The 11,711-nt window shown below is 39.8% G+C and overlaps 1 protein-coding gene across 1 annotated transcript; it reads right to left on the bottom strand.

Moving 5' to 3' along the window:
• Window positions 1-8,809: 8,809 nt before the first annotated feature.
• Window positions 8,810-11,473, bottom strand: LOC135549192 (brain-specific homeobox/POU domain protein 3-like). The gene is made up of 2 exons (XM_064979229.1): window positions 11,354-11,473; window positions 8,810-10,952 (listed from the first exon to the last, which is right to left on the bottom strand). Exons 1-2 carry the CDS (start codon window positions 11,471-11,473, stop codon window positions 10,026-10,028), a joined length of 1,047 nt encoding a protein of 348 aa, XP_064835301.1. The 3' UTR covers window positions 8,810-10,025.
• Between the last annotated feature and the right edge of the window lie 238 nt (window positions 11,474-11,711).

The following is an 11,711-nucleotide window of genomic DNA, read 5'->3' as shown; positions in this document are numbered from 1 at the left end:
CACGAAGACAAGAAAGTAGCGCTTCTTCAACCGGTCAGCTCTCCCTCTAGCTGAGAGCAGTGCAGAGGCAGAGGCAAGCAGGCGGGCCGGGCTGGCCTGGGCTGGATGAGCTGGGCTCTCCCTATGGGAAGCGAGGCGGAAATATATAGGGCAGAGAAATGTGGCCAACAGAGAACGAATACCCACCCCCCATCACAGCCCCGTACACATAGCTCCTTACACAGACCCACACACATACACACACACAGTGCTGGGTTCTGTCAGTGTGGTGCGTTTAAAGAGTACCGATAAACTGTAATTATGGTTTATATCTGCTATTTTTCTATTCAAACTGATAGTGATATCATGATTTTCTAATTGTAAACATTCTTATAGAGATGTATGTAAATAACCTAATATATGTTTTAAATAATAGGACGTTATTTTAATGTTGATATGTGTAATTATCTACAGTATATAACCTATATTTTCATATACATGGTTATGTGCCTGCTAACCCTTGAACATTCCTTTAGCAGCTCATTGAATTTGTATCGATTGCCCTGCGATAGCATGGCCTTTCAGCACATGAGAGGAGGATGTCAGTCCTCACTGCATCTATTTACTCCGAGATGCTTAACCAGAAATAACCATCCTCAATTAATTTCATTTCATTAAAATTGTACTTTAACTAAACGGATGTGTTTAGCTGGTGTCCGGCTGTAAACGGGTTTATGTTGCACTGGACGGTGGTAGACTGGGGCATCTTGTCAGTTTATAATACATTATTTATGACATATGATTAGAAGGCTATACACATTTCTTTGAACTTTCAACACATTTCTTAAAATTCAATCGGAGTTAAAATTTAGATCTGTTTTTTTTTAGTCACATTCCCTTTCGGGTTAAAATATTTGGGCTGCTTTGGGGATTTATGTGGTTGCTAATTTTTGCCTGTGATACAGAAATATTTTTAACTGCAACCATAATAAGTAGCCTACATATGTAGAAAGCCTAGCTAATTCATACGTTTTCAGAAATGTTAGGTTATAATATTCAAATTGATCAAATAGAGTGCATTATAAGACGGGTTACCAATGAAAAGTAAGCATTCTATTATAACCAAATAAAGCAGCATCCGGTAAGAGTTTTTAGCCAAGCCACCTAAATTACATTGTAGCAGAAGATATTCGTTGACATTAATTACTTATTATGTTGTACAATGCATCCATATTTAAATAATCGAATATGTTTATTCTTAAAGGTTTACCTGGACATTCATAGGCCTTTTAGTACTCAATATCAGAAACGTTCTTGAATTTAATCATAGACCTGCCTATAGGCAGGGTTGGGCAGGTTACTTTCTAAATGTAATCCGTTACAGTTACTAGTTACCTGTCCAAAATTGAAATCAGGAACGTAACTTTTGGATTACCAAAACTCATTAACGTAATCTGATTACATTCAGTTACTTTTAGATTCATTTTTAGAAGAAGACAAAGGGGTATGTTACCAATTGAACGACATCTATTGCAGGATAATCAATGTTATAAAGTTGACATAGCTGGCCATACATGCACGTTAAATTGTACTTTATGGGTTGGTTATGTGTTCTTCTAACTCATCGCAATCTACTGTTTGTTTTACAAATAAATAATAAGATTACATTATATCTTCACATTAATATATGTAATTTATAAGTTAAAAAATGGATGAAGCAACTACAGACTTCCCCTTTAAGTCTATCAAAGTGTGTGAGTTTGAGCATGTGTCCGTTAGGTCTATGGATGTATTTGTTTTTCGGCATTAGTTAGATTGATTAATAAAAGCCCTACTTTCATTCCATATGCTGGGATCCACACGATGCAGCTGTTGCAAGAGCGCATTTTTCACTGGCTGTCCACTGCTTTCAAAAACAATGATTAAACTTTTAGCTTAAACTTTTCGATATATTTAGATTTATGAACCACAATCCGTAAGGCGCAAAAAAGCTAAATTAGAGAGCTGCGGGGTGATTCACATCAATGCGTTATGTAGAGATCAATACTAAATTATATCCTTATCGCCATAGACTACGCCACTGCTGTCATCCTTACCTCCAAGCGTTTTTTCAAGTTGGATAATCTTTGGATGCCGACAGCAGTCGCACCATTGGAGGACATTGCTTGGAAAAGCTACAAAAGCCTATCCCTGCTCTTTTCCCACGATCCATCAAACACATTTGGTGTGTCATGATAGTGGTCTCTGACTCAGGTGGAACAAACTTAAAGTTGCGCCTGTTTTCAACTAGGCAAGTCAGTTATGAACAAATTTTTTTTTGCAAAGACGGTTTACCGGGGAACAGTGCCTTGTTTAGGGGCAGAGCGACAGATTTGTTTTACCTTGGCGGCTCGCGCTTACCACTACGCTACCTGCCGCACCACCTCCATGATGTATTCACTTTATCGTATGTTAAGTGACATGAAGAGCGTGGAAGTTTTTTTAATGGTGACTGGCCACGAGGAATAAGGATATAATATACTTTATTCTATTATATATTATATAATGATTCTAAAAATATTTCTTCGTGTGTGTGTGTGTGTGTGTGTGTGTGTGTGTGTGTGTGTGTGTGTGTGTGTGTGTGTGTGTGTGTGTGTGTGTGTGTGTGTGTGTTTTTATTTACCTGAAGTTCGTTCCAGCACCTGCAGCATGTTGCTGTAACTGGTCGGCAGTGTGGAGCATGTCTTATAGTTGCTATAACTAGGTGCTGAATTATCTAGACAATAACAAGCAATATTGATGCATGCACTAATAATAGCAATAATAATAGTTCGTATTGTTATTCTATTAATATTTTAAGATTATGTTAATACATAATACATTGAATACATTTAGCCTGAATCTATTTCACACCTAGTTCTTTATTCTCTTCATTTCTGTTTTATATTTTACTTGTTTGGTGCAGCATATTTTAATGTATTTGAAAATAAAACAAAAAAACAACAACAAAAAACACACACACACATGATTTGAAAGCCCTTTTAATGTACTTTTACCTGCAAACAAAATGTGGTGTTGTTTGAAAAATATTTAGTTCTAGCCCACATAACTAATTTAGACATTTATGTACCTTTCTTGTTATATGGGCCAAACTCAGTCATCCCTGTCACTGACTATATCCCTGCTTTGCGAATGCTGCTAGGCCTACAGCCTATGTGGTTCGGAGAGTGTATGTGGAGTAAGCAAGATATCCAGTTTCAGTGTGTATGGAAAGATCCTATACTCCGGAGGAGTCCCGAATCCATCCCCATGAAATCAACATGTTTCCCAAGCCTATAACTCTTCACCTAGAATGCGGGCGCTCCACACACGGGTCATTGAACGAGAGTCCAGCCAAGGCTTAAATATCTGAACCTGTTTGAATAGCAGAGAAAGATATGTTGTCATTGAGTTGGAGTCTTGTGTGTTTTTATGCTGTCGATATCATCATTTGAATGCATAGACTAAGAGCATGTCATCAATTGATGTTGTGTATCCCAGAATCTTTGCAGTTTTAAATTGATCATATTTTCAAATATTGATCATATTTTCAAATTATTCATAATTGAAAGATAGCCTTATGATATGTCAATGGCGTCCAGCATACACTTTAGTTTGAGATAAGGAAGACATTTTATTAGGCCAATCGGAGATATGTCTTCATATAATTATTTGAAAGGCTTGCGATCCTCATATTAGTTAAGCTATATTATTACAAGTATTAAGTAGTTAAAATCGTTTATCCATGTACCTCCTTATAGTTTATTCATTCTACAGTGACTGTATTTTGTATGTTTGTTGTATGTCGGCAGGTATAGTTTAGCGGCCCAATAACCGAAAGGTCGCTTTTTCGAATCCCCGAGCAGACTAGTTGAAAAATATCTTTATGTGCCCATGAGAAAGGTACTTTGCCATACTTCCTCGTGTAAGTCACTCTGGATAAGAGCGTCTACTAAAATATCTAAATGTTTACTCAGTTTACAGTTTTAGTCCTAGTGGAATACGGCCTCATTTCCCTGAGATCTGTTGATTTACAATAAAGACATTGTTCTTTCAGAATGAGACGCATATAAGGTTTCCCTCAGCATTATTTGGGATGTTCTGAGCCCATTAAAACTCATAACTCCCGCGTTTGATCAGCCGCCTGGCCCGCCCCTGACGTTAATTAGGCTTGATTTGCTATACAATGTTCCCTATTATGACGCCATGTTTTAATTGCTGTCGAATATGCATATTTTCAGCATATTGCGTGTCTTGACATGCTCGGGAGAGATCAAATTATTCATAGGCCCTATTTGTTATTTATTTTATGCCCTCTTATTCGAACCAGAAGCAAAAAAACGCTACAAAGATATTCGATTGTTCATATTGTCAACATCAATTTGATCTCCACTTAGTCTCACCTCCATTCCTGCAAAGCATTTTATCAGCGCGTTATAGTGGAGCCAGGCCTATGCGCCTCCTTTCTTGCCCTCGCAACAGGCAAAACACCCATGTTCTCGTGGCTTCGCAGCAATGGTGCAGGTTTCCAAATTATTCGCGTTTAGTGTGTTTGTTCCTGCCTAAATGTAGGCCCAAGCCCCCAAACGCGCTGATGAACGCGGGGTTTATATATTAACGTCGCAGATAAATATTGCATCGCTGGGATTGAACACTTCCTATGACGTGTGTGTGTGTGTGTGTGTGTGTGTGTGTGTGTGTGTGTGTGTGTGTGTGTGTGTGTGTGTGTGTGTGTGTGTGTGTGTGTGTGTGTGTGTGTGTGTGTGTGTGTGTGTGTGTGTGTGTCCGCCTGCCCCTTAAGAAAGACACTAGAAATATACCGAAAATCAGCCCCCTCCCCAAACCAGGCTGTCGATAGTGCAGCCGGCCTCGCGCTACAGTAGTGGCTGCTGTGTGCGTTTGCGAGCGAGGAGAAAGCCATAGTAATGTAACAGAGCAACGAATCTCCAAGGCCCTGGCGCTGCACTCAAGACTCGGGCTTCATTAAAATTTCATACGCAGCGCTTGGCCAAGGTCTATTTATGAAAATGTGCTTTCCGCTTCATGGGAAACACTAGTCAGAGAAGAACCAGGGGGATGAATCCTAACGTGTAGAATTATATGCTTATATGTTTGCGCAGTCTTATCCCTTATAATGCATTGTTACAAAATACACTCGCAAGACTGAAAGTGTCGTTTTTCCACTCCGTATATTTGACATCTATCATAGGCGTATGGTATTTTCTTTGAATGGTTAGTAAATAATGTACATGCTTTTTAAAGGCCATGCGAATCTGAAGATGTAGACTGACAGGTGTATTCCGCTGAGTGAAGCCGTATAGCCTGAATTCCCCTATGAACAAATCATCACATTGAGGTTTGGCAGACATTATTCGATCAGTGTGGGATATGAAGGTGTAGCAGCGGCAGTTGATTGCATCATGTTTGTAATATAATGGTCTTGGCCAAACAAATGTTAGCCTTATAAATGAATCTAGCATCCAGACATAACAATATCAGCAATTCTGTGTTTTAGGCCTAATCATACAAAATAAACATATACAGTGTATTGGTGATGAAGCTATGTGCTTGAAACTGTGTGTTGTTGTGTGCGTGCCCTTTACCAACATTGGCTGACAAAAGTTATCCGTGTGTTCACATCAGCCTCTGCCGGTTTGAGCGGAAGGAATCTGATTTGCGTAGCAATGCTCTTGTTTTGGATTGTACAGGAAAACAAAAACGAGACAATAAGGCCTTCCACGTGTTAATTATTTAAGTCACACAATTAACGAGGACTGTCTTGGGATTCACTCATCCAGGACTATCTGCTCCACTCGGCAGAGACAAATTAGGCCTCGGATAGAATCAACGTGTGCAGGTTTGGGCTATAGAGCTCGGGCTCGGAATATGCAAATAACATCATAGGCTATATAACTAGCATTAATATAGGCTGCCTACAATTACCTAGATCTATAGGACAAATGAAAAACAAACATGAAACTATGTGGGGTACTTATAGGGTAATTCCGCCACTGTTCAACCTCATATTATATATCAAGCACGAAACCAGTGTCTATGTGAAAACAGCGCATTTCTATGATTTGTGATTAAAAAGATAAGAAGAAAGGTAATAAAACATGCTTTTCTGTGACATCACAGGGTAGGATTAAAGTTTTTTTTTAACAGTGATTTTCAAAACTTGCAATGAGTTTGTAGCCAGGGGGAGGGTCTTTTCTTGTTCCCCATGTCACCGTGAATCTTATAGCTTTTGAAAATCACTGTTTAACTTTTGATGACGTCATGGGGTATAACTTTCGAACTTTATATGTGTTTCTGCAAAACCTCGAAATGTGCCTTTTTCACAAATGTAGACACTGGTATTGTGCTGGAGATAATGAATATGAGTTTGAAAAGGGGTGGGATTTCCCTTTTAAAGAGCGGCCAGGTCACCCCTGAAACAAGCATGCACTATGACTTTAGAACAGTGACTCGGAGCGCCAGAGTATAGTGATCTAAAAATGACTGTATTTTTATCATCTTTTTAAGCATTTTGTAGGCTACATCCTGAACTGCATGACTGCCAGATAGCTTGATAAAGCTATTATTCATGATTCTTCAATTTATATCTTATACTTGCTGTTCCAGAGCCAACACCAACAGTTAAATTCGATACACAGCTAACCTTGATTATAAATGGTTATTTATATATAATTTATACGCATCAATTGGAGTACGGTTCAATTATAAATAAGTAATTGACGCAGTGATGTACTACATTCTTTGTTAGGTCAGCATACCGGCACATGCCTTTCGATAGTAGGGCAAAATATTTGTCAATATTGAGAAAGCACATTCATTATAGGCTATGGGTGAGGAGTTTCTGTCCTGAATGCAATATTCAGAATTAAAGGTCTGCATTTAAAGCCTGTCATATACCAGAACTTTGGAGTCCAGTTTAAATAACCCTTAAAAGCGCCAACATATGTTTTGCTTAAAAGCGCCCACATGGTGTATTATTTTTTTTTACCCCAAATTGCTAATAATGGTTGTAAAGATACTATCTAACACTTTTTATTTAATTAACCTTCTCTAACGCACAAGTACATTATTCAAATTCCCCAAAATAAGCAGATATTACAAACAATTCACACATGCATTTCGTAAAATTTGATTGACTTTCCTGTTTTCATGTTTTTAAAGTTATTTTGATCAATGTCTTTCATAGCAAGTTGTCATGATTTTTTTGTTATTCGGTCAAAATGTTGTGTTCCTGTGACACTCAGAGGCTGAGAAATTGGCGATTGAGCTAACCTGACATGCCAGTAACCTAAAATGGCAGCAATATTGGCGATAGTGGCGCTGGTGCCAGACTTTCAGCTCTAACTTTGGAATGCTATGGGCTATTAACTAAATTAACTGTAAGAGAAATATTAATTAATATTTTGAGATGTAGGGGCTGCCAAGTCCCCTAGGGGACAAATCTGGGGTGGCTCCATAGGCCTATATATTTTGCAACCAGCTATTTTGATTGTATTGCTTAAGTGTAGCTGCTGTTAGTGATATTATGCTGCCATTGTTTTTTAATTTTATTTTTGTATCATTATTTCTATTGTAACATTTCCTCATTCACCCCAGTCTATTTCGTCCTTAGTGGCAACCCTCCTGATGTGTCACATCAAAAAGTTCCGTCTGCTAACAGAATGATTGTATTGAATTGCTCCGAGGGGAGAGGACCCGGGCGCATGTTGGACAACACTACCATTTCCTTCTGCGCGAGATCTCCTTCTTAACAAACATACAAAAATCAATAGTATCATAACAGCTGGTATTTATTATTCATTAATAACGAGTTTTACAGGCATGAAACCACCTGCTGAACACGAGGGAGAGCCCTGGAACCCCTGACATTTTCTGGACTGATAAACTATGTCAGTCAACGTCTGTCATGTCTCTCTTCTTTCGCATCTGACTGCAGAGGCTCCACACGGACTGCAGGGTCGGGATGAACGAGCTGGAACTCAATGATTATGCACACATGTGGAAAGGACTTGTCAAAATAAATGAGAAGCTGATATTCATAATTGATTGATTACCAATGCATTTACTCCAACGGTTGTAGTACACTTTACATTCTGAACTTTCCTCTAAATGTTGTTTTGCTTCAAAGTGATAGTCCAGTCTTATTGGCCTGAATCTGACTGCATCAACGAATAAATAAACTATTGAACATTTTATGGTGCCATCCTCAGTTTACCTTTAAATAATTCAAAGCAACGTGTATTTGGTCTGATGTCCTTACGTTCATGACCTAAACCCTTGAAGGCCCCAGTTTATGACGAGACTTGGGTCTATTTCAAAGTTATTTTGACGTCCGAGGAATAAATTGTTTTCTTCTTAACGTTTGATGTGGGATTTTCTATAGGTACTAGGGAAAAATGTAACGTCATAATAACACATGGACTAGCTTAGTCTAATATATGCCCTCCCAATGATTACATATTCTAACTAAGTGTTATTTCTTATTCAATCAGATCAATAAAAAAACTGATTCTGAATTAAAAAGGAGCATAATAAAGTAAACATTGATCAACATCGAATTGAATCATGCATATGATCATTTGCTTTGATCATTGACGTCGCTTTTATAAAGTCCTGTCCATAGCCCACTCAGAAATAGCTTAAAATGGTTCCACAACTGATCCGTCAACCTCCCACCCCGAGTGTGTTCTCCCATTTCAAAGAACCAGATGCTCTCCGTTCTAACAGACGAACAGACATCGAATTGAGACTGTTGATAAATTTACTTTAAAAAAACTGATAGGAGAAGATGAGGTAAAACGTGCATGGTTTATTTTAGTTTCTGTCGCTTACACAGACACATTTAAGCACACCTTCACAAATGAAATATACGTTGTATTTTAAATAAGTTAAGTTAAAATAAATAAATAAATAGGTAAATAATAATAAACCAAACTAAGTAAAACGGTAAAAAATATAAATAAGTCAACAATTCCTCATGTTTAGAATATCTACAAAGTGCACTGAACTCTGGGAATACAACATAACCAATATTTCCATTCATTTACCAATATTATTATTAATAATAATAATTTTTAAAAGAACAAAAATATTTTCGTTTTCATGTGAGGACATAAAATGGACGTTTTACAAAGTAATTATTCAAAATAATTTGATTGTCAAAGCATCATTGCAGTGAAATTAGTACAGACATACACCATGTTTTCTTTCTGTGAGTCATCTAATTCAACCATAACTTCGTGGATAAAACAAAAAAACGAAGAAACGATTAGTTTATTGTGTTTTATACTCCTACAGTCCAAAATGACCATGAATGTGCCAACACTAGCGTAATGAGGTAGACAGATAGTAGACTATACTGTGTATGTCCGCGTGTACGTGCGATTGCCCGTGTGTATGCTCTCTTATTGCAATGCATTCAGATGGGCTTTTAGAACTATTAACTCACAGCTAACGCCCTACAAGTAAACCATGCAATGAATGATTACAACTATACCCCCGTGTTACGGAGAGCCAACCATCTCTGAGACACATACAATGATGACAACATTACGCCCTAATCATCAGTTATCTTCCGCAAACAACAATTCGGTTTTTGAAAAAAGAACGAATTCGATGCGCTCTTCACACACAGGTGAAATGTAGCATATTCACAAATATGTACAATGATAAATATAAAATAGTTATTCTGACTCAAGAGAATAATAACAATTATTATTCGATTTCCATTTTTGTACAATAATTGCCATGAGTTAAGAGGTGGGTTTTCTCTTTTCCGCCTCCATGGAGTATAATGATGTCGATCTCCTATTTCACTGTATTGTATTCATCGACGTTCAGTTTTCAATTTCAAAAGGTATACGTTTTGCCCCGGTGGATGTTGGTTGTCAAGTCTTTATCCCAATTCAAAGGGACGAAACCCATCTTGTCTGCTAGCCTCGATGGACCGTAGCCGTTTGCTTATTTGCTTCGGATTTGTCTATTCGAGGAAAGTTTTGCTCTGTATTTTCCTAGTGTGTCGCAGAAAACTTCATCCTTTTCTGCTTTTGCCTCTGATTGCAAAACCACACCCTGACCACGTTCTTTTTCAGGTCCAGTTTCTCGGCTATTGCTGCAATCTTCTCAGACGAGGGCCTCGGCTGCACGGCGAAATATGCCTCCAAGGAGCGCTTCTCGGGAGCAGCGATGGAGGTGCGTTTTCTCTTCTTGTCTCCTCCGTTGAAAATCTCTGGCTTGGTCATTTTCTCCCGCTGCGCCCTCTCCGCCTCCTCCAGCCACGCTTCCAGGATGGGTTTCAGGGCCACCATGTTGTTATGAGACAAGGTGAGCGATTCGAACCGGCAAATCGTGCTCTGACTGAGGCAACCAACCCCGGGGATTTTAAGGTTCGCCAGGGCAGAGCCCACGTCCGCCTGCGTCACCCCCAGCTTGATCCGCCTCTGCTTGAACCGCTCTGCAAACGACTCCAGCTCCCGGGGGTCTGGCTCTGAGTCCACGCCGCCGCCCAGCGAGGTGTGCGAGCCCATGCTGTGGGGGTGCATGTTCATTGCCTGTTGGTGGTGGTGGTGTTGCTGCATGTGATTTATGGCGGACATGTGAGCGTGTGGATGGGAGGCAGTGGAGCAGACGTCGGAGCTGGGCATTCCTCCCAGGGAGACAGACATGCCGGGGGTCAGGTGGTCCAGCAGGTCACCATCCAGACCCTGAGAGCCCTGGTGATGGGGGTGATGGTGGTGGTGGTGCGAGGTGAGCACGGACGGGTGGTGGAGGTGGGCCGAGGATGAGGTGGGGGTGCAGGCCATGCTGGTCATCGTGGTCATGGTGTGGTAGGTCGCGTCTGGTTTATAAGGGTGGCTCTTTGCGATATCCACCGCTGCCAGCGCTTCCGCCCTCTGCAGTAAAGTCTCATCGAAGCCGGCGAAGATGTTGCTCTGCAGCTGTGAGATGGAGAGGAACAGGAGAGGCAGAGAGGGGAACGGTTAATAAGGCACATTTCTTAAAATAAATTGTCCAAATATCCAAACGGGTGAGTTAATTTCATATCACTCAAAGACTATATCAGCCTGGTATCATCCAAATATTCAACCGTCACATTTGATTATTCGTCAAGGAAGAATCTTTCAAGATAAATCATTTCTCTGCACCTTGGAATGAGAAGAGTTTGACATATGAGCAATACGAAATATCTGATCAGGCAAATCACATTATTTGGCATATAATATATAAGCGTTTAGCGTTCGGGTTCACCCAATTCTCCATATCCCATGCATGCTCGCCTTCATTTAAGGCTACTTTTCATTATTGCTAATTGGATCATTTGAATGAGACGATAACTCACCGAGTGAGTGGGCATGCATGCCCTCCGGATGGCCTCTGAGGTTGATTGCAGAGGCGTGTATTTGGGCTCGTGCAGTATGGGGTGCATACTGAAAGGTTGTTTGCTGTTCATTGACATCATGATTGCAGAAGTTAGTGAGGGTCGTTGTCCGTCTTCCTCGTTTTGCTCCGTGTTGGTCCGTTGTCACTAGAATCGTCTCAGGATTAAACAAATTGATAGAAAGTTCGGTTGGTTGGTTGGTTGAGGTGATGGTAGTGATGGTAATGATGACAGGGTTAAACCTCCTGTCTTCTCCCCTGTAGATCTCTCTCTATCCAGTCAGACTCCTCTGCTTTTGGTTGTAAATGGCTGTATGTAG

This window comes from Oncorhynchus masou, chromosome 12, assembly GCF_036934945.1.
Source record: "Oncorhynchus masou masou isolate Uvic2021 chromosome 12, UVic_Omas_1.1, whole genome shotgun sequence".
NCBI lineage: Eukaryota > Metazoa > Chordata > Actinopteri > Salmoniformes > Salmonidae > Oncorhynchus > Oncorhynchus masou.
This window is presented reverse-complemented; position numbering and strand designations above follow the sequence as displayed.

What these genes read in the sequence shown, in the direction of transcription:
- LOC135549192 (XM_064979229.1), bottom strand. Translation starts at nt 11,473, where the DNA reads ATGATGTCAATGAACAGCAAACAACCTTTCAGTATGCACCCCATACTG. An exon ending in CATGCATGCCCACTCACTCG is followed by an intron (nt 10,953 to 11,353) that starts GTGAGTTATCGT and finishes TCCATCTCACAG; the next exon opens with CTGCAGAGCAACATCTTCGC.